The following is a 22,858-nucleotide window of genomic DNA, read 5'->3' as shown; positions in this document are numbered from 1 at the left end:
AAAAGAGAGAGGGAGAGGGAAAAGAGAGAGGGAAAAGAGAGAGAGAAAAGAGAGAGAGGGAAAAGAGAGAGAGGGAGGGAAAAGAGAGAGTGAGGGAAAAGAGAGAGACGGAGGGAAGAGAGAGAGGGAGGAAAAGAGAGAGAGAGGAAGGGAAGAGAGAGAGAAGGAGGGAAGAGAAAGAGGACAGAAGAGAGAGAGGACGGAAGAGAGAGAGAAGGAAGGAAGAGAGAGAGGGAGGGAAGAGAGAGAGGGAAAAGACAGAGGGAAAAGAGGGGGGGGAAGAAGGGGAAGAGGGGAGGGGGGAGAAAAGAGGGGTGGGAGAAGAGAGTGGGTGAGAAAAGAGGGGGGGAAGAGGTGCTCTGTCACCAACTTGCTCCACTCTGTGACTTGTTGTGCAGGTGACAGAGTGCAGACAGTTGGTCCCATGCAGCAGAACAGGTGACCGAGCAGAGCGGTGACATGCTCTGCTCTGACACATAGTGTGCTGCATGTCACTAACTTGCTCCACTCTGTGACTTCTGCTGCATAGGACCCATTTTCTCCACTCTCACCTGCACAACAAGTCCCAGAGTGGAGCAAGATAGTGACATATAGCACACTATATGTCAGAGCAGAGCATGTCACTAACTGTCTCCACTCTGGGACTTGTGCAGGTGACAGAGTGGAGCAATTTGATCCCATGCAGCGTCCGGTCACCTGTGCAGCTGGTAGGAGCACATGAGCACACTGCCGACACCGCAGGCTCTCCTGACAGCTGAGCACAGTGGGTGGAGAGTGAGATCACATACTTGCGTGACATAGGGGTAAAAAAAAAGTGTGGGCTCCTGCTGCATTTTCTATTGCTAAGGGTAACCCAAGCAGCTACTGGCTGCTAACCCCCGCTGCTTGGTGTTACCTTCACTGGCAATGGAAAATCCAGGAAAGCCTTTTTTTTGTATAAAGGTTTTTGCCTAAAAACTTTTTTAAAAAAATGACGTGGGCTTCGCCATATTTTTTGTACGCTAGCCAGGTACAGCAGGCAGGTACGGGCTGCCCTCAACCCCCAGCTGCCTATTTGTACCCGGCTGGGAACCAAAAATATAGGGAAGCCCTTTTATTTTTAATTATTTCATGAATTTCATGAAATAATTTTTTTAAAAAAATGACGTGGACTTCGCTCATTTTTTTGTGTCCAGCCAGGTACAACTAGGCAGCTGGGGATTGGAATCCGCAGCGCAGGGTGGCCCGAGCTTTCTGGGCCCCCCGCTGTGAAGTGCAGTCCACAGCCGCCCCAGAAAATGGCGCTTTTATAGAAGCACCATCTTCTGGCGCTGTATCCAACTCTTCCAGCGGCCCTGGTGGCAGGGGGCACCCTGGGTAATAAGGGGTTAATACCAGCTATGCTTTACCAGCTGGTATAAAACCCGAGATTCTTAATGTCAGGCCAAGTTTGACCTGGCCATTAAGAATCTCCAATAAAGGGTTAAAAAAAAGACATCACACAGAGAAAAATACTTTATTAGAAATAAATACACAGACACATTAGGGACTCCATGTTTATTACTCCCTCTCACCCCTCCACGATCGAGAGACTTCTGTACTGACCATGCCAGGAGAGAGAGAGAGAAGGAAAAGAGAGAGGGAAAAAGAGAGAGAGAGAGGGAAAAAGAGAGAGAGAGAGAGGGAAAAAGAGAGAGAGAGGGAAAAAGAGAGAGAGAGGGAAAAAGAGAGAGAGAGGGAAAAAGAGAGAGAGAGGGAAAAAGAGAGAGAGAGGGAAAAAGAGAGAGAGAGGGAAAAAGAGAGAGAGAGAGGGAAAAAGAGAGAGAGAGAGGGGGAAAAAGAGAGAGAGAGAGGGGGAAAAAGAGAGAGAGAGGAAGGGAAAAAGAGAGAGAGAGAGGGAAAAAGAGAGAGAGAGAGAGAGGGAAAAAGAGAGAGAGAGAGAGGGAAAAAGAGAGAGAGGGAAAAAGAGAGAGAGAGAGAGAGAGAGGGAAAAAGAGAGAGAGAGAGGGAAAAAGAGAGAGAGAGGGAAAAAAGAGAGAGAGAGAGGGAAAAAGAGAGAGAGAGAGGGAAAAAGAGAGAGAGAGGGAAAAAGAGAGAGAGAGGGAAAAAGAGAGAGAGAGAGGGAAAAAGAGAGAGAGAGAGGGAAAAAGAGAGAGAGAGAGGGAAAAAGAGAGAGAGAGAGGGAAAAAGAGAGAGAGAGAGAGGGAAAAAGAGAGAGAGAGGGAAAAAGAGAGAGAGAGGGAAAAAGAGAGAGAGAGGGAAAAAGAGAGAGAGGGAAAAAGAGAGAGAGAGAGGGAAAAAGAGAGAGAGAGGGAAAAAGAGAGAGAGAGGGAAAAAGAGAGAGAGAGAGGGAAAAAGAGAGAGAGAGAGGGAAAAAGAGAGAGAGAGGGAAAAAGAGAGAGAGAGGGAAAAAGAGAGAGAGAGGGAAAAAGAGAGAGAGAGGGAAAAAGAGAGAGAGAGAGAGGGGAAAAGAGAGAGAGAGGGAAAAAGAGAGAGAGAGAGGGAAAAAGAGAGAGAGAGAGGGAAAAAGAGAGAGAGAGAGGGAAAAAGAGAGAGAGGGAAAAAGAGAGAGAGAGAGGGAAAAAGAGAGAGAGAGAGGGAAAAAGAGAGAGAGAGAGGGAAAAAGAGAGAGAGAGAAAAAGAGAGAGAGAGGGAAAAAGAGAGAGAGAGAGGGAAAACGAGAGAGAGAGAGAGGGAAAAAGAGAGAGAGAGAGGGAAAAAGAGAGAGAGAGAGGGAAAAAGAGAGAGAGAGGGAAAAAGAGAGAGAGAGAGAGGGAAAAAGAGAGAGAGAGAGGGAAAAGAGAGAGAGAGGGAAAAGAGAGAGAGAGGGAAAAAGAGAGAGAGAGAGGGGGAAAAGAGAGAGAGGGGGAAAAGAGAGAGAGAGGGAAAAAGAGAGAGAGGGAAAAAGAGAGAGAGGGGAAAAGAGAGAGAGGGGGGAAAAGAGAGAGAGGGGGGAAAAGAGAGAGAGGGGGGAAAAGAGAGAGAGGGGGGAAAAGAGAGAGAGGGGGGAAAAGAGAGAGAGGGGGGAAAAGAGAGAGGGGGGGAAAAGAGAGAGAGGGGGGAAAAGAGAGAGAGGGGGGAAAAGAGAGAGAGGGGGAAAAGAGAGAGAGGGGGGAAAAGAGAGAGAGGGGGGAAAAGAGAGAGAGGGGGGAAAAGAGAGAGAGGGGGGAAAAGAGAGAGAGGGGGGAAAAGAGAGAGAGGGGGGAAAAGAGAGAGAGGGGGGAAAAGAGAGAGGGGGGAAAAGAGAGAGAGAGGGAGGGAAAAGAGAGAGGGAGGGAAAAGAGAGAGAGAGGGAAAAGAGAGAGAGAGGGAAAAGAGAGAGAGAAGGGAAAAGAGAGAGAAGGGAAAAGAGAGAGAAGGGAAAAGAGAGAGAAGGGAAAAGAGAGAGGAGGGAAAAGAGAGAGGAGGGGAAAAGAGGGAAGGAGGGAAGAGAGAGGGAGGGAAGAGAGAGAGAAGGAGGGAAGAGAGAGAGAGGTGGAAAGAGAGAGAAGGAGGGAAGAGAGAGGACGGAAGAGAGAGAGGGAGGGAAGAGAGAGAGGGAAGAGACAGAGGGAAAGAGGGGGGGGGAAGAGGGGAGGGGGAGAAAGTGGGGGGAGAGAAGAGAGGGGGAGGGGTGAAGAGAAGAGGGGGGGGAGAAAAGAGGTGGGGGGAGAGGTGCTCTGTCACCAACTTGCTCCACTCTGTGACTTGTTGTGCAGGTGACAGAGTGCAGACAGTTGGTCCCATGCAGCAGAACAGGTGACCGAGCAGAGCGGTGACATGCTCTGCCCTGATACATAGTGTGCTGCATGTCACTAACTTGCTCCACTCTGTGACTTCTGCTGCATAGGACCGATTTTCTCCACTCTCACCTGCACAACAAGTCCCAGAGTGGAGCAAGATAGTGACATATTGCACACTATGTGTCAGACCAGAGCATGTCACTAACTCTGGGACTTGTTGTGCAGGTGACCGGATGCTACATGCCACTAACTGTCTCCACTCTGGGACTTGTTGTGCAGGTGACAGAGTGGAGAAAATTGGTCCCATGCAGCGTCCGGTCACCTGTGCTGCTGGTAGGAGCACATGATCACACTGCCGACACCGCCCGCTCTCCTGACAGCTGAGCACAGCGGGTGGAGAGTGAGATTACATACTTGCGTGACAGGGGGGATTGCAGCTAAAGAAACCCCCCCTGTACTCCACACTGGCACCCCGTGCTTCACCAATCTGCCGGACGCTTAGCCCTCTTCACCGCTCCACACCGACGTCCCGTACCATCCTCCGGATCCTCCCCTCGATGCTGGGCTGTGACGTGCGGTAGTCACCGCCCACAGCCCAATTAATCACTGTGAGTGGCGCCAGCATCCTCTGACGTAACCGTCAAGTTTGAGAGCCCGAAACTTGACGGGACGTAAGAGGATACTAGCGGCCACAGCACCAGGGGGTCATGTGACCGGCACTGAGCGTGCAGGATAGCGCCGCTCAGTGCCAGAACTGCAAATAGAGGCCAATGCAGAAAACGCCTATAATGGTAAGTTACACTCATAGAAAAAATAAAAAAAATGGGTGAACCACCTTTTTAAGGATGGAAAATATCAAACTTTTTAAATTATTTTTTATATTTTGCTCAATTAAAAACAAAAGATAATATTTAAACAAAACATTAAAATATGAATACTTCATATTTTTTCAGTTATTGAAAAAAAAAATTAACGGCACTTTCCCTTTAATCTCGATTTTCTTTTATTTGCTAAATAAACTAAAAAGGAACAACAAGCCTCCTGATAATATATTAGCAACGATCATCAGTAGTGAGGGGCAAAAGGGATATTGTACTGTTTTATTACAGTTGGTACGTAATTGATTTCTATAATAAAAAACAGTAATTCTGTAGCACAGAGCAGAGAGCTAATATGGTAACAGTAAGGGAGAATTCACTTTATGTTAATCAAGGGTTGGCTGCCAAATTTTAGCACAAAGCAGTGGCCTAGGATTAGCGGTCTATACTTATTGGCTTTGGTTGATTAAAGAGGTGGCACTAAACTAAATTTTATTTTACTCCTAAATCACTATCTAATGTCATAATCTAATCTTTTTTTTCTAATATGCTTTAATTAGCCTTCCCCATTACTGTTTTTTTCCCTACTACTTCTATGATTATGCTTTGTTTGAGAACCCCCAGTGCATGCTGAGATACTCAAATGAGTTATCATCAAGGAGCAGAGCCTATAGTTACTAAGGTGTGTGGATCACTTCAGGCAGGGTGTGTAAACGCCCAGTCACACACAACGACTTACCAGCGATCCCAAAAATGATGCAAACTGATAAGGATCGCAGGTAAGTCGCAGGTGAGATGTCACACAGTCAGACCTTACTAACGATACAGGAATGATACAGGTCGCAGTAGCGACCTGTATAACGATCTCAGCAGTCACTATGACCCTGTCACACAGTGTCAAACACAGCGATGTGTCCTGCAGGACATCGCCTTTGAAGAAAATGGCCTGGACCATTCTGCAACCACTAGAGATCTCACAGCAGGGGCCTGATCGCTGGTAGGTGTCACATAACAAGATTGCCAACGGGATCGCTACTGCGGCACAGAAACCGTGACTCAGCTGCGATCTCGTTATGTGTGACGGTACCTTAAGGGTGAGAACGCACTTTGCGTTCACCTACTTGCAGTTCTAAACGCACATCTTGGGCTTAATTGATTTGGCCAAAGTTTTCTTTTTCAGAACTTTAGCGCTGAAAACGCATGCGTATTTATCGCGTTTTAGATGCGTTTTCAGCGCTTTTTACCTGCTTTTCCACCTGTGTTTTGATAGATGCGTTTTGAACATCATGACACTGCTAAATAAAGTTTAAATAGTCAAACTCAATGAAAAAATTTGAAAAAAAGAAACAAATCTTTATTTTTGTGATAAATAATGAAAATAGATTAATTTAATGGAATTATAGCGGTAATACGATATTTAATGGAAAAATAGCAATAATTTATTAAAATTCTTATTTTTAATTGTCGGAGTATGTGTGTGTGTAAAGGGACATATAAAATCATTATATTGATGTCCAAAAAGCAAGCGTTTTGAAGTCCAAAACGCATGTTTTCTGCACTGGAAAAGCAGGTAAAATGCAGAAATTTGCTGGAATCTTGGTTTTTGACATTTCTCATAGACTTCAATGTTAGCAAAACGCACCCAAGATGGCAAAAACAATTGACATGTTGCTTCTTTGAACGCATGGTTTTTGCCACAAAATATGCAAATTAAACGCAAACTGGGGTCTAGAAATCCCCATTTTCCATAGACTTTGCTGGGAAATCAAAACGCATGCCTTTTCATATGAAAAAGGTGCTTCTCAAAACGGACCTAAAAAGCACCTAAAACACAGGTGGAAACGCAAAGTGCGTTCTCACCCTAACACTAAGGGGTACTTTGCACACTACGACATCGCAGCTGCGATGTCGGTGGGGTCAAATCGAAAGTGACGCATATCCGGCGTCGTTGTCGACATCGGAGTATGTGAATCGTTTTTATTACGATTAACGAGCGCAAAAGTGACGAAATTGTATGATCGGTGTAGTATCGGGCATTTCCATAATGTCGCTGCAGCGACAAGTACAATGTTGTTCCTCGTTCCTGAGGCAGCACACATCGCTGTGTATGAAGCCGCAGGAGCGAGGAACATCTCCTTACCTGCATCCCGGCTGCAATGAGGAAGGAAGGAGGTGGGCGGGATGGTTACATCCCGCTCATCTCCGCCCCTCTGCTTCTATTGGCAGCCTGCCGTGTGAAGTCACTGTGACGCCGCACAACCCACCTCCTTAGGAATGAGGCGGTTCGCCGGCCAGAGCGACGTCGCAGGGCAGGTAAGTGCATGTGAAGCTGCCGTAGCAATAATGTTCGCTACGGCAGCTATCACAAGATATCGCATGTGCGACGGGGGGCGGGGACTATCGCTCTCGGCATCGCTACAATCGTCTTGCGATGTCGTAGTGTGCAAAGTAGCCCTAACTGTTCTCTTCAGGGTGGTATCTATCAACCCGCAGCTGGTCCCCATCGTTGACTCAGTAGTGAGACACTTGACACTGCAGTTCTTTTGGCAAACAATTTTAACAGTTTATTTTCCTTCTCACCGATATGACAGACATGGCCTCACTCTTACGGTTCTGCTTCTCTTATTATTTGGGGTACTCCATCTTGGCCTATCCCCGCTCTCTTGGACCTCTTATCCACAAACTGCCAGGCCTGTGCCTCTGTTCCCCCACTCTAGTCTCACCACTGTCGGCTTCTTTGCCCTGATGACTCAATAGTCGCTTGACTATCTAAGTCCATCAGGTAAGTCGTAGGCTCTGCATCTCACTAGGATACCTCCAGGTTCCCTGATCGGCCGTTACTCCATGCCATGTCTAATTAACACCAAAATCGTATCGCCAGTGAGGGTTAGAATTTTTTATATAAATTGATAAAATATCAAAAAATTCCCAAATAATGAATGGAGCTAGGCTAATTGAGCCAAATACCAAAGAAACAAAAAAATAACCAGAGGGCAAAAAGATACTAATATAGAAATATTGTATTAATCATATAAAATATTAAAAAATAGCAAGGAATAAAGCAATGAAAAAATGCATAAAGCACCACAAAGGCATAACAGAGTGTAGGGTAAGCAGAATATATATATATATATATATATATATCTATATATATATATATATATATATATATATATATATATATATATATATATATATATATATATATATATATATATGTACAGACCAAAAGGTTGGACACACCTTCTCATTCAAAGAGTTTTCTTTATTTTCAGGACTCTGAAAATTGGAGATTGACATTGAAGGGATCAAAACTATGATTTAAAACATGTGGAATGAAATACTTAAAAAAAATGTGAAACAACTGAAAATATGTCTTATATTCTAGGTTCCTTAAAGTAGCCACCTTTTGCTTTGATTACTGCTTTGCATACTCTTGGCATTCTCTTGATGAGCTTCAAGAGGTAGTCACTGGAAATGGTTTTCCAACAGTCTTGAAGGAGTTCCCAGAGATGCTTAGCACTTGTTGGCCCTTTTGCCTTCATTCTGCAGTCCAGCTCACCCCAAACCATCTTGATTGGGTTCAGGTCTAGTGACTATGAAGGCCAGGTCATCTGGCGTAGCACCCCATCACTCTCCTTCTTAGTCAAATAGCCCTTACACAGCCTGGAGGTGTGTTTGGGGTCTCTGTCCTGTTGAAAAATAAATGATGGTCCAACTAAACGCAAACCGGATGGAATAGCATGCCGCTGCAAGATGCTGTCGTAGCCATGCTGGCTCTGTATTCCTTCAATTTTGAATAAATCCCCAACAGTATCACCAGCACAGCACCCCCACACCTCCTCCTCCATGCTTCACAGTGAGAACCAGGCATGTAGAGTCCATCCGTTCACCTTTTCTACAAAAACAAAGACACGGTGGTTGGATCCAAAGATCTCAAATTTGGACTCATCAGACCAAAGCACAGATTTCCACTGGTCTAATGTCCATTCCTTGTGTTCTTTAGCCCAAACAAGTCTATTCTGCTTGTTGCCTGTCCTTAGCAGTGGTTTCCTAGCAGCTATTTTACCACGAAGGCCTGCTGCACAAAGTCTCCTCTTAACAGTTGCTCTAGAGATGAGAAGGTGTGTCCAAACTTTTGTTCTGTACTGTATATATATATATATATATATATATATATATATATATATATATATATAATGTACATATATAAAAGAGATTATAAAGGCCTTTCTATATCGATAGGTCCAGCAAACACCAAATGGTAATACGTCCCTAACGAATTATATAGCCATAGTCTAGATGGTAAAAGCATATATACAGACTGCTTAACCATAAATTATATGGAATGAAAGACAGGCATAATGCATTTATAAATAAGCAAAATAGGGGTAAATACGCCATTGTTCACCACTGTTGAGCCACACCAACATGTGTTTCAGCCAAAGCCTTCTTGGCTAGGTCCTTCCCGGAGGAATATCTGGTTAGTTTCTGTGTCGAGACTCCTAACAGAGGTTTCACAGACTTTTTTGAAAGCCTTCATCAGGGAGGTGTGGTCGGTCCTTACTCCATGCCACGTCTTTAGTCCTTGACCCTCCTGCAGAACTGATTTCTCTCCAGGCCTGTCTCTCTAACCAACCACTGGCTATCTATCACTCCTCCCCTCTTGACTCTGAGGTCTCTCCATACCAGCAAGTGTCTAGCACTGCTACTCCTATTAAGGCCTATATCCTTATCTAATAGTTATCTGACTAATACATTAATACAGTCTTTGTTACACAGGGGAACAGCATAACACGATAAGAGTGGATGTGAACTTTATCACTTCCTACATGCCTCCCCACTTAAATGTGGTTGTCCTTGACCACAAGTTTGCTATGCACATACAGTTAATTTTTAGTAAAAAACTTTAAAACAAGTAAAACAGGCCACCCCCAGGTGACAGTCCTTTCTCTGTTGGCAGTATCGTCAGTATGTGCCTGCCCATTTCTAGAACAGCGCACAACAGTCCCAGACCCTCTTCTAATCCCTCCCTCTCTGCAGATGTGAGTCCCTGGTGTACAACACTGCCCAAAAGCACTGGATGTAGGTAAAGTTCCATGGGGCAAAGTTCTTGCGGGCAAAGGCGCAAAGTCCTCAGGGCAAGGGCAGAGTACATGGAAGCAGGGCAGAATCCACTATGTAGGGGTGAGTGGGTTTTCACTTGCCCAACAATTCCGCATTCCAGCAGAGGGGAGCGCAACATGTGCAAAACATCTTGGAAAGTGGAACAGTCCTGTGCCTTAGGATGCAATGAGCATAACTGGGGAGGGGTGTTCGTATCCACCTTTGGCTACGCCACGAGAACTGTGACCATCCTTCTACTCCAGGGGTGGACACAGACTGCAGAGGGTCCCTGTGCAAGAAATCTTTCTGCCCCCAATCTTTCTTTTTACCACAACAAAGTGATGTAAGCATATAGATTGTACTGTTTATTACTAATTTAGGGCACAACTACCAAATCTAAACAATAAATAAGTTCCATAGTTACCAACTAAATAGAACACAACAGTCCTGCCTCCCTTCTATCTGCTGCAGCTTCAGTGCTGTCTCCTATGCTACTATTAACATTGGCTGGAGATGGCACAACCTGGATACCCTGTGTTTTGCAGCTTATCAGTGGTATACTGCTCAAGAGTATGAAGCCAGTGATTGTCTGCAGCGGTCACACGGGGCACCTGGGCTTTGATGTCTACAGCCACTGTAAACAGAAGCATCAGGGAATGCAACACTAGAGCTGTCAGGAGCAAGGAAGATGAAGATTTAAAATTTATTAAAGGGATTGTCCACACAAAAGGTGCTCATCACCTGGAGGCTAGATTCTGTAAAAAGTAACAAAATAAATTGTATTCACCTGCTGTCACCCTCCTGGATCCAGTGCAGGCTGTCCTGTGGTCTATGCAGCATTAATTATGTCACCGTTCTATGGGACAAAGGATCGCTGCAGCTTGTATTGCCTGCAGTTCAAGTCACCTGACCGCTGCAGCCTATGACTTTTGGGTTTTCATTGGCTGTAAGCCATAATCATCAACATTAACAGAAATAAACACTTGAAATAGATCACTCTGTGTGTAATGACTCTATATAATATATTCGTTTCCCTTTTTGCATTGAATTACAGAAATAAATTAACTTTTTGAGGATATTTTAATTTATTGAGATGCACTTTTATATTACAATATGAAATCGATTGTTGTTAACCTTTATATTATCTTCAGTTTATTTCTCTTTACAGACTCTATAGTGATTGGATTCTGGGTTGGCCTAGCAGTGTTTGTTATTTTTATGTTTTTTGTTTTGACCTTGTTGACCAAGACAGGAGCTCCACATCAAGAGTAAGCTCTTTTCAATATATTGTATTGTATAACTTATGGCACTTTAATATTTAACATAATTTTCCCTTTTCAATTAAAACCAAATTCCTCACAACATTTAGATCTCATTTGGGCTTTGTATGTATTTATTTGGAGGATATCCCAACACTTTCCACTACTAGTGGCTTACATACTTTGTGTCATACTGTTTTTTAGAATGGCTCTGTTATGATCATAAACACGCTCACACGGGTAAAGGAAAAGAGGAAGACCTAATAGTTCAGTAGGGACAGGCTATTTGAGGAATTTTGAGGTGAACAAAAGCAGCGATATGGGATGATAGCTGGATGTAGAGTTTGGGTACAGGGATGGTTTCTTCAGGATCAGTCTGATTGTGGCATGTACCAAAAGGTAATGATGGGTTAGGGCTGGGATAAGAATAGTAGTGATGTTGGGGGCATGTGGGATGGGGACGAGTGCAGAAGTAGTGAGATGGGATTTAGAAAGAAGATGAGCAAGGTCTCCTTGAGTGATTGTGGGGTGGAAAGTTATGGGGAAACGGCAACGGTCTGTTATACATTGTTGGTTAATCAGTAAAGAGAAAACTTGCCTGATTTGGTCGATCTTGTTCTTGTAATGTGCCACCATGTCTTCTGCAGTGATGAGAGAGGTCGTAGGGGGCAGTGGTGGTTAGAGGAGCAGGTTAAGAGTTGATTAAGTGTTTGGGTTTGTGGGATAAAGATATATTGTAAAGGCTTTGAATTAAAAGAATGTTTCAAAAGAAAAGATAAAGAGAACATGAACAAAAATAACTACTTTTGTACTTAGGATTTAGTAATAATCCCAAAACAGAGGTTTAGCAGGGGCATGTGGTGGTGGTGACACACATATGAATGGAACACAACGCACTTAAGACTTGTAATAGAGGTGCACCATAATTATAGTGGACAATGCTGTTACTGAAAAATGATGACCAGGATTAATGTTACAATCATACAGGACTAATTTTGACTCCATTATTAGATTGCAAGTGTGGGGCTGTTTGGACAATGTTTCTTTGTATGTCTGCATTGAAACAATACTCGCATGAATAATTTCGTCAGATAGTGTCAACTTGATTTTAGAGGCACGTATGAATTTTCCTGAAGAAGTTTATTCTCAGACTGAATTCTTGTAAAATGCACAATAGTAATAGTAGTATCTGCAACAGCTGGAGTGGGGGAAAAGACAGTTCTGAACCAGGGATGTACAGAGATGAACCATTAATGATGGCTTAGGGCCCTTTCACATTGCGTTATTAGTAATAACGTATTACCTATGTTCACTTGTCCCATCAGGGCTTCTGTCCGAACCCCCCACAAAATGGGTTTCGGATGGATGGGCCACTGACTCCAATGGAGCAGACAGAGTCACCATGTGTTCTGTCTTGCACCATTTTCGGGCGTATACGGTTTCTGCAGGCGGACACCAAGAGGCAGTAGGGGTTCATAAGTAAGCTCCGACAGGACTAGTGAATGTAGGTAATAGCACAGTGTGAATGCAGCCTTACAAATACTGACTGATGAAGAAGGGAGGGGTTACTTACATCAGAGCTGGGCTACAGGAAGAGACAGGACAAACTTAAAAAAATGGCAAACGTGATTGTACTGCAATATAACAACAACAAGCAGCAATAATACAGTTCTATATGATTCCCAAGTCGTGGGACATGATTGGACCATATAGGGGTAGAAACTAGTATATTCGAATTGGCTCACTGATATGACGACCTCATGCAATCACAACCAGAGCTTACAACACAGGCACATTTGACTATGACACAGTCCTGGCATCTTACCAAATGTGAGGTAGCACGGTCGGCTGCGCAGCAGAAGACACGGGATCCAGGCATTAAGGTTCACAGCACACGGTTTTAATCCAAACAAAAGTCCACAACAATATACATGTGCCTCTCCAGCAGAGAGCTCAGGGAGTTCTGTTCACTCCCCCACACCCGGCACACCTGCCCTTGTTCCTGATTCTATTTAACCCTTCCTTCAGCCTGTAGGGAAACAGCATTAACCCTAGAGTGGATTTACTTTCTATCATGGAGTGAGCACAACCGGGGCGAGACATCCCGGCCGTCATAGATAACCCCGGTCACAGTCTCACATACCCCCCCCCCTCAGTTCAAGCGTGCGGGGTTGAACTCCCGCCATCAAACACGGGCCGCGGGACAAGGCATCGGCGTTGCCCTGCAACCTACCGGCCCGGTGTTCAACCGTAAACCGGAAGTTCTGCAGAGAAAGGAACCACTGGGTAACCCGGGCATTCCGTTCCTTGGCGGACCTCATCCAGACCAGCGGAGAGTGATCCGTCACCAAGCGAAACTGCCGTCCCAGCAGGTAATAGCGTAGGGACTCCAAGGCCCACTTGATCGCCAGGCACTCCTTCTCCACTACGCTATAATTCCGCTCGGGAGGGGTGAGCTTCCTACTCAAGAAGGTGACGGGGTGTTCCTCCCCCTGAACCACCTGAGACAGCACTGCCCCCAGGCCGACCTCTGAGGCGTCAGTCTGTACTATGAACTCCTTCCGGAAATCAGGGTGTACAAGAACGGGCTGTCCGCACAGGACCTCCTTCAGGGCCCGGAAGGAGTCCTCGGCCTGCGGAGTCCAGCGCACCATGACGGACTTCTTGCCTTTGAGAAGGTCCGTCAAGGGGGCTGATAGTCCCGCAAAATCCTTTACAAACCTCCTGTAGTACCCCACGATACCCAGGAAGGCCCTAACCTGCTTCGTGGTCAGGGGTCTAGGCCACTTCTGGATCGCCTCAACCTTGTTAATTTGGGGCTTAATCACTCCTTGGCCTATCACGTAGCCCAAGTAGCGGGCTTCCGTGAGTCCCAATGCACATTTCTTGGGATTGGCTGTCAATCCGGCTGTTCGAAGCGCGTCCACCACCGCTTGTACCTGTTCCAAGTGGGTCTGCCAATCGGAGCTGTAAATAATGATGTCATCCAGGTACGCTGATGCATACGCCTGGTGGGGTTCCAGCACTAAGTCCATCAACCTCTGGAACGTGGCCGGAGCGCCATGTAACCCAAAAGGCAAGACAACATAGTGGAAGAGACCCTCCGGCGTAACAAAAGCGGTTTTCTCCTTGGCGGACTCCGTTAGTGGCACCTGCCAGTACCCCTTGGTCAGGTCGAGCGTGGTAAAATATCGCGCCTGTCCCAACCTATCAATCAGCTCATCCACCCGGGGCATGGGGTAGAGATCGAACTTGGATATTTCGTTCAATCTCCTAAAGTCATTGCAGAACCTTAAGGAGCCATCGGGTTTTGGTATTAGGACAATCGGACTAGCCCATTCACTCCGGGATTTTTCGATGACCCCCAGGCGTAACATTGTCTTTACTTCCTCCGATATGGCTTGTCGTCGAGCCTCCGGTACCCGGTATGACTTCAGGCGTACCTTCAGGTGGGGCTCGGTGACAATATCATGTCGTATCAGACTGGTCCTACCCCGCAACTCGGAGAAGACATCGGGGTTCTGCTGAACCAGCCGTCTGGCCTCTCGCCTCTGTTGCTTGGTGAGGGCTTCTCCAATCCTTACTTCCGGTTCGTCCTCTCCGGAGGTCGCTGGAGCCGGATGTGAACGACCCGAAGAGGAGGGGGGTGGGGAAAAAATAGCCATCAGGCTTTCCCGTTCCTGCCAAGGTTTTAATAGGTTGACATGGTATATTTGTTCAGGTTTCCGCCTACCGGGCTGCAATACTTTATAGTTAACCACCCCTACTCTTTCCTTTATCTCGTAGGGGCCTTGCCACTGAGCCAGGAATTTACTCTCCGCCGTGGGGATTAATACCAACACCCGATCCCCGGGTTTAAAGGTCCGCACGGTGGCTTGTCTATTGTAGCGGCCGCTTTGCGCGACCTGAGCCTCCTGTAAATGCTCCTTCACAATTGGCATGACCGCGCTTATGCGGTTCTGCATACCCAAAATGTGTTCAATCACACTTTTATGGGGGGTGGGCTCTTGCTCCCATGTTTCCTTTGCCAGGTCCAACAATCCCCGGGGATGTCGCCCGTATAACAATTCAAAAGGCGAAAACCCCGTGGATGCCTGTGGCACCTCTCGTATGGCAAACATCAAATAGGGAAGCATCATATCCCAGTCTTTCCCGTCTTTTGAAATCACCCTTTTGAGCATGGTTTTCAGGGTTTTATTGAAACGCTCGACTAAACCGTCCGTTTGAGGATGATACACAGACGTACGCAACTGCTTGATCTGGAGTAGCCGGCATAGCTCTTTGGTCACTTTAGACATGAATGGGGTCCCCTGATCCATAAGGATCTCCTTGGGCAACCCCACCCGGCAGAACACAGCAAACAACTCCCAAGCTATAAGCTTTGCTGCAGTATGTCAGAGGTATCGCCTCGGGATACCGGGTGGCATAGTCAACGATCACTAGGATGTGTTGGTGCCCTCGAGCGGACTTTACGAGGGGCCCCACCAGATCCATCCCTATCCATTCAAAAGGGACTTCTATAATGGGTAACGGTACCAACGGACTGCGAAAATGGGTCAGGGGTGCGGTAAGCTGACACTCCGGGCAGGTTTCGCAGAACCGTTTTACCTCCCCAAAGACCCCGGGCCAATAGAACCTTTGCAATATTCGCTCCTGTGTTTTCTTGACCCCTAGGTGGCCACTCATCAGGTGTTTATGAGCCAAGTCGAGGACCCGCCGGCGATGCGGCTGGGGTACCACCAACTGTTCTACCCCCACGCCCCATATTTCATCTACCCGGTAGAGTAAATCCTGCTTAAGAGCGAAATGGGGGTACCTTACCTGGGCACCGGGCAGCTGTGCCACCCCGTCAACAACTGTCACCCGATTCCGGGCATGTATTAACGTAGGGTCCTGGAGTTGGGCTGTCCCAAACGTATCCGGGGACGCCTCCAACTCCGGGATGGGCTCGACCATCTCAGCCTCTCCTGCCAATACCTCTAGGGGTGACCTATCGGGTTCACACTCTGTCCCTATCATGGTGACCCCTACGGCAGGTGTCCCGGATTCAGGATTGTAGGGCTCAGGTCCCGGATAGAGTTGAGCGCGGTTCGTGGTTCGTGGTTCTCCAGTTCTAGGCTCGAGTGATTTTGGGGCATGTTCTAGATCGAACTAGAACTCGAGCTTTTTGCAAAAGCTCGATAGTTCTAGAAACGTTCGAGAACGGTTCTAGCAGCCAAAAAAACAGCTAAATCTTAGCTTGGTTTCTGCTGTAATAGTGTAAGTCACTCTGTGAATCAAACTATTATCACATTTCAGTGTATAGTGTGCGTGAACAGCGCCTTCAGATCACTGCTGTTTCTATAATGGCGATCGCCATTTTTTTTTTTTTTTTCTTGTCTTCCTTCCCTAAGCGCGCGCGTCTTGTGGGGCTGGCCAGCATGTCAGCCAATCACAGACACACACACACCTAAGTGGACTTTGAGGCAGAGAAGCAACGGCATGTGTGATAGGATCTGCATGTCACATGTCCCTGCATTATAAAACCGGACATTTTCTTCACGATCGCCATTATCTGCCTTCTGCGTCTTTGGTGTCAGACATCACTGTCGCAGTTCCGTCCTTTGTCCTATCGCCGACACAGCTGTATGCGCTGCATACACAGCGTTAGACAGCTTAGGGAGAGCACATTCTAGCAGTCCTTTTAAGGGCTCGTACCGGCAGGGTCAGAGAGCCATAGGTGACAGGTCCTGCAAACAGCAACAGCGTCTGTGTAGCCCAGGTCAGGGATTTCCTCCCTGCATTTCACCATTAGGAGGGAATAGAAAGGCAGGCTTCCATTCCTCTACCCAGAGCACCACAATCCTGCCACTGTACCCTCTTGTCCTCTGCACACTCCAACTCATTCTAACTAAGCCATTATACTAGCAAACACTCAGTGTACCTAGTGGCATCCTATCTGTGGCTATTGGACTTTGCTATAGTCCCACTAGTGCAAAGACATTAGCAGAGCACATCTGCCTGCATTGCACACTCCAAGTTTTTTAAACTCAGCCATTATACTAGCAAACACACAGTGTACCTAGTGGCATCCTATACGTGGCTATTGGACTTTGCTATAGTCCCACTAGGGCCAAGACATTTGCAGAGCGCATCTGCCTGCGTTGCACACTCCAACAAATTATAACAAAGCCATTATACTAGCAAACACTCAGTGTACCTAGTGGCATCCTATACGTGGCTATTGGACTTTGCTATAGTCCCACTAGTGCCAAGACATTTGCAGAGCGCATCTGCCTGCGTTGCACACTACAACAAATTATAACGAAGCCATTATACTAGCAAACACTCAGTGTACCTAGTGGCATCCTATACGTGGCTATTGGACTTTGCTATAGTCCCACTAGTGCCAAGACATTTGCAGAGCGCATCTGCCTGCGTTGCACACTCCAACTAATTATAACGAAGCCATTATACTAGCACACACTCAGTGTACCTAGTGGCATCCTATACGTGGCTATTGGACTTTGCTATAGTCCCACTAGTGCCAAGACATTTGCAGAGCGCATCTGCCTGCGTTGCACACTACAACAAATTATAACGAAGCCATTATACTAGCAAACACTCAGTGTACCTAGTGGCATCCTATACGTGGCTATTGGACTTTGCTATAGTCCCACTAGTGCCAAGACATTTGCAGAGCGCATCTGCCTGCGTTGCACACTCCAACTAATTATAACGAAGCCATTATACTAGCACACACTCAGTGTACCTAGTGGCATCCTATACGTGGCTATTGGACTTTGCTATAGTCCCACTAGGGCCAAGACATTTGCAGAGCACATCTGCCTGCATTGCACACTCCAAGTTTTTTAAACTAAGCAATTTTACTAGCAAACACTCAGTGTACCTAGTGGCATCCTATACGTGGCTATTGGACTTTGCTATAGTCCCACTAGTGCAAAGACATTAGCAGAGCACATCTGCCTGCATTGCACACTCCAAGTTTTTTAAACTCAGCCATTATACTAGCAAACACTCAGTGTACCTAGTGGCATCCTATACGTGGCTATTGGACTTTGCTATAGTCCCACTAGTGCCAAGACATTTGCAGAGCGCATCTGCCTGCGTTGCACACTCCAACAAATTATAACGAAGCCATTATACTAGCAAACACTCAGTGTACCTAGTGGCATCCTATACGTGGCTATTGGACTTTGCTATAGTCCCACTAGTGCCAAGACATTTGCAGAGCGCATCTGCCTGCGTTGCACACTCCAACTAATTATAACGAAGCCATTATACTAGCACACACTCAGTGTACCTAGTGGCATCCTATACGTGGCTATTGGACTTTGCTATAGTCCCACTAGTGCCAAGACATTTGCAGAGCGCATCTGCCTGCGTTGCACACTACAACAAATTATAACGAAGCCATTATACTAGCAAACACTCAGTGTACCTAGTGGCATCCTATACGTGGCTATTGGACTTTGCTATAGTCCCACTAGTGCCAAGACATTTGCAGAGCGCATCTGCCTGCGTTGCACACTCCAACTAATTATAACGAAGCCATTATACTAGCAAACACTCAGTGTACCTAGTGGCATCCTATACGTGGCTATTGGACTTTGCTATAGTCCCACTAGTGCCAAGACATTTGCAGAGCGCATCTGCCTGCGTTGCACACTCCAACTAATTATAACGAAGCCATTATACTAGCACACACTCAGTGTACCTAGTGGCATCCTATACGTGGCTATTGGACTTTGCTATAGTCCCTCTAGTGCCAAGACATTTGCAGAGCGCATCTGCCTGCGTTGCACACTCCAACTAATTATAACGAAGCCATTATACTAGCAAACACTCAGTGTACCTAGTGGCATCCTATACGTGGCTATTGGACTTTGCTATAGTCCCACTAGTGCAAAGACATTAGCAGAGCACATCTGCTTGCATTGCACACTCCAAGTTTTTTAAACTCAGCCATTATACTAGCAAACACACAGTGTACCTAGTGGCATCCTATACGTGGCTATTGGACTTTGCTATAGTCCCTCTAGTGCCAAGACATTTGCAGAGCGCATCTGCCTGCGTTGCACACTCCAACTAATTATAACGAAGCCATTATACTAGCACACACTCAGTGTACCTAGTGGCATCCTATACGTGGCTATTGGACTTTGCTATAGTCCCTCTAGTGCCAAGACATTTGCAGAGCGCATCTGCCTGCGTTGCACACTCCAACTAATTATAACGAAGCCATTATACTAGCAAACACTCAGTGTACCTAGTGGCATCCTATACGTGGCTATTGGACTTTGCTATAGTCCCACTAGTGCCAAGACATTTGCAGAGCACATCTGCCTGCGTTGCACACTCCAACTAATTATAACGAAGCCATTATACTAGCAAACACTCAGTGTACCTAGTGGCATCCTATACTTGGCTATTGGACTTTGCTATAGTCCCACTAGTGCCAAGACATTTGCAGCACGTCTGCCTGCGTTGCACACTCCAACGAATTATAACTAAGTTACATTGTCAGGGATATTTATTCTTTATTATTCTGCTGTTAATAAAGCTAGACCACCACTGCAATCTTCACCACCTCTCAATTTTTACTACCACATTTTCAGTCCACAATCTTGTCGCAATCAACATGAGTGGCAAAATGACAGATGCTGGTGGAAAGGGGAAGAGGCGTGGTGGAAAAGGCAAAAAATGTTTTGTCAGTGGGGAAGGTGGCAAAGCTCCATTATCATCTGCTGAAGATAGACCATCTACTAGCAAAAGTAAGATGTCTACTACTTATTGTGGACAATCCGATGTGCTCCCTTTTTTACGGACACGAACAAGAGGAACAAAGGTAGATGATGGGCAAAAAAGGAAAATGCTTGAATGGATCTCAAGTGGTCCAACAAGTGCCCTCTCAGCCACTTCAAGTACCGCATCCAAAAAACACCATTCCTCTGAGTTGTCATCCCAATCACACTTGATTTCTCCCAGCTCTGAAGTCTCCATCAGCCCTGCACAGTATGGTGGAACTGAGATGGCTGAGTCTGCAGAGCTGTTCAGTCACACTATAGCCTGGGAATCAGAGGTCTGCTCCCAAGCTACAGTGAGTACAGAACAGGAAATGGTCTGCAGTGATGCCCAGAACCTTTGTGACTCAGATTCAGGCCGTGAGGACCAAGTTTCTGAGCATAATGTTGACCCTTTGTCACAAACTGTAACACCTGTGGTTATAGACAATGAGGAACATACTGATGAAGATGAGACGCAGATACCCGATTGGGATGACAACTTAAATATTCGGTCAGGGCAAGAAGAGGCTCGGTCTGAGGGGGAGGGGAGTGCAAACACAACAATTGATGATGACGTTCTAGATCCCACCTACTGTCAACCCCCAGTCAGGCACTCGAGGAGGTCAACAGAGGCGGTGGAGGAGGATGCAACCGACGACGAAGTTACCTTGCGCCTTCCTGGACAGAGTCGGAGCACTGGTAGCACGTCTACAACTGCATCCTCAGCCACCACTCTGCCTATGAGCATTATTCGGGGTGGATCAACAGGTCGCATGGCCTCTAAGCCTTGCCTAGCCTGGGCCTTTTTTCACATCGAAAAAGATCGCCCAACTCATGTGATATGTAACATTTGTCATGATTCTGTTAGTAGAGGTCAAAACCTCAGCAGTTTGACAACTTCTTCCATGAATCGTCACATGAATAAATATCATAAGTCCCGGTGGGAAGCTCACCGTGCTGCAATGCCGGCTAGCGGAGCGAACCATCCACCGCCCGCCCCTTCCAGTGCATCCGCGCGCTCTTCATCTTCTAGGACTGTGGGGACAGCTGTCACACCTGTTTTTCCACGCAAAACTTCCACCACTGTAACCGCAACAGGCAGTTTGCTTGTAAGGTCGTCAGTTGGTTTGGAAGGGGAAACAAGTGAGTGTGTACAGCTCTCTCAGACATCGATAGCACCAACGTTGGATGAAGGCAACATCATGTCTCCGCCTGCACTTTCCTCACAAACCTGCATTTTTCCAGGGACACCCTACTCAACACCGTCTACACACAGCAGCCAGATCTCTGTCCCTCAGATGTGGTCAAATAAAAGGCCACTTCCTCCGACCCATGACAAAGCTAAGAGGTTGACTCTATCCCTCTGTAAGCTGTTGGCTACCGAAATGCTGCCTTTCCGCCTAGTGGACACACAGGATTTTAGAGACCTTATGTCTGTCGCTGTGCCCCAGTACCAGATGCCTAGTCGCCACTACTTCTCTAAGAAAGGTGTGCCCGCGCTACACCAGCATGTCGCACACAACATCACCGCTTCCTTGAGAAACTCTGTGTGTGAACGGGTGCATTTCACCACCGATACTTGGACCAGTAAGCATGGACAGGGACGTTACATGTCGCTGACTGGGCACTGGGTAACTATGGTGATAGATGGTGAAGGGTCTGCTGCACAAGTCTTGCCGTCCCCACGACTTGTGTGTCAATCCTCTGTCTGTCCAAGTTCCGCCACAGCTTCTGCATCCTCCACCTCATCTGGGTCCTCCACCTCCGCCCCAAGCCTGCCTGGTCAGGCCACCAGCGTTCTCACTGCGCAGAAGGAATCACGCACGCCTCATTACTATGCTGGCAGCCGAGCGCAACGGCATCAGGCGGTCTTTAGCTTGACATGTCTTGGTAATAAGAGTCACACAGCTGAGGAGTTGTGGTCAGCTCTGCGGTCCGAGTTTAATAAATGGTTGTCTCCACTCAACCTGCAGCCTGGTAAGGCCGTGTGCGACAATGCTGCAAACCTGGGTGCGGCCCTTCGCCTGGGCAAGGTGACACATGTACCTTGTATGGCTCACGTGTTGAACCTTGTCGTGCAGCAATTTTTAACACACTATCCCGGCCTAGATGGCCTTCTGAACAGGGCACGAAAACTGTCTGCTCACTTCCGGCGTTCAAGCGCCGCAGCTGAGCGACTTGCATCGCTCCAGAAGCCTTTCGGCCTGCCGGTTCATCGCCTGAAATGCGATGTGGCGACACGCTGGAATTCAACTCTACACATGTTACAGCGACTGTGGCAGCACCGCAGAGCCCTGGTGCAATACGTCATGACGTATAGCCTGGGCCAACGAGATGCAGAGGTGGGGCAGATCACCCTGATGGAGTGGTCTCAGATCAAGGACCTATGCACCCTTCTGCACAGTTTCGACATGGCGACGAATATGTTTAGCTCTGACAATGCCATTATCAGCATGACGATTCCAGTCATTTACATGCTGGAGCACACGCTAAACACTATTCGGAGTCAGGGGGTGGGACAACATGAAGGGGAGGAACTACAGGAGGATTCATATGTGCAAGGGACAACAACATCACCAAGATCCAGACGTTCATCATCACCAACGCAGCAGGCATGGGACCATGGGGAACAGGGATCGACAAGGGCGCATAGTAGCAGGCGAAATGTTGAGCAAGGTGCAGGAGAACATGAAGAAATGGAGGACGAACTGTCCATGGACATGGAAGACTCAGCGGATGAGGGAGACCTTGGTCAAATTTCAGTTGAAAGAGGTTGGGGGAGATGTCAGAGGAAGAAAGAACGGTTAGCACCTCTATGCCACAAACACAGCGTGGACTTGGTCCGCATGGCTGCGCAAGACACATGAGTGCCTTCTTGTTGCACTACCTCCAACATGACAGTCGTATTGTCAAAATTAGAAGTGATGATGACTACTGGATTGCCACACTATTAGATCCCCGGTACAAGTCCAAATTTTGTGACATAATTCCAGCCATAGAAAGGGACGCACGTATGCAGGAGTATCAGCAGAAGCTGTTACTCGATCTTAGCTCGGCTTTTCCACTAAACAACCGTGCAGGTGCAGGGAGGGAATCTCCCAGTTGTAACTTGACAAACATGGGACGGTCTCGTCATCTTCACCAGTCTACCCGTACCAGTAGGACCGTATCTGGTGCCGGTAACAGCA

At 46.8% G+C, this 22,858-nt stretch overlaps 1 protein-coding gene across 1 annotated transcript in view; it reads left to right on the top strand.

Annotated features, from left to right (window-relative positions):
• Window positions 1–22,858, top strand: part of MRAP2 (melanocortin 2 receptor accessory protein 2) — a 206,950-nt gene that overhangs the window by 117,562 nt on the left and 66,530 nt on the right. The window contains exon 3 of the mRNA XM_075338423.1: window positions 10,794–10,893. Coding sequence (XP_075194538.1) covers window positions 10,794–10,893 — 100 coding nt within the window. The remainder of the gene's footprint in view (window positions 1–10,793; window positions 10,894–22,858) is intronic.

This window comes from Anomaloglossus baeobatrachus, chromosome 3 (assembly GCF_048569485.1).
Source record: "Anomaloglossus baeobatrachus isolate aAnoBae1 chromosome 3, aAnoBae1.hap1, whole genome shotgun sequence".
In the NCBI taxonomy this organism is placed as follows: domain Eukaryota; kingdom Metazoa; phylum Chordata; class Amphibia; order Anura; family Aromobatidae; genus Anomaloglossus; species Anomaloglossus baeobatrachus.
This window is presented reverse-complemented; position numbering and strand designations above follow the sequence as displayed.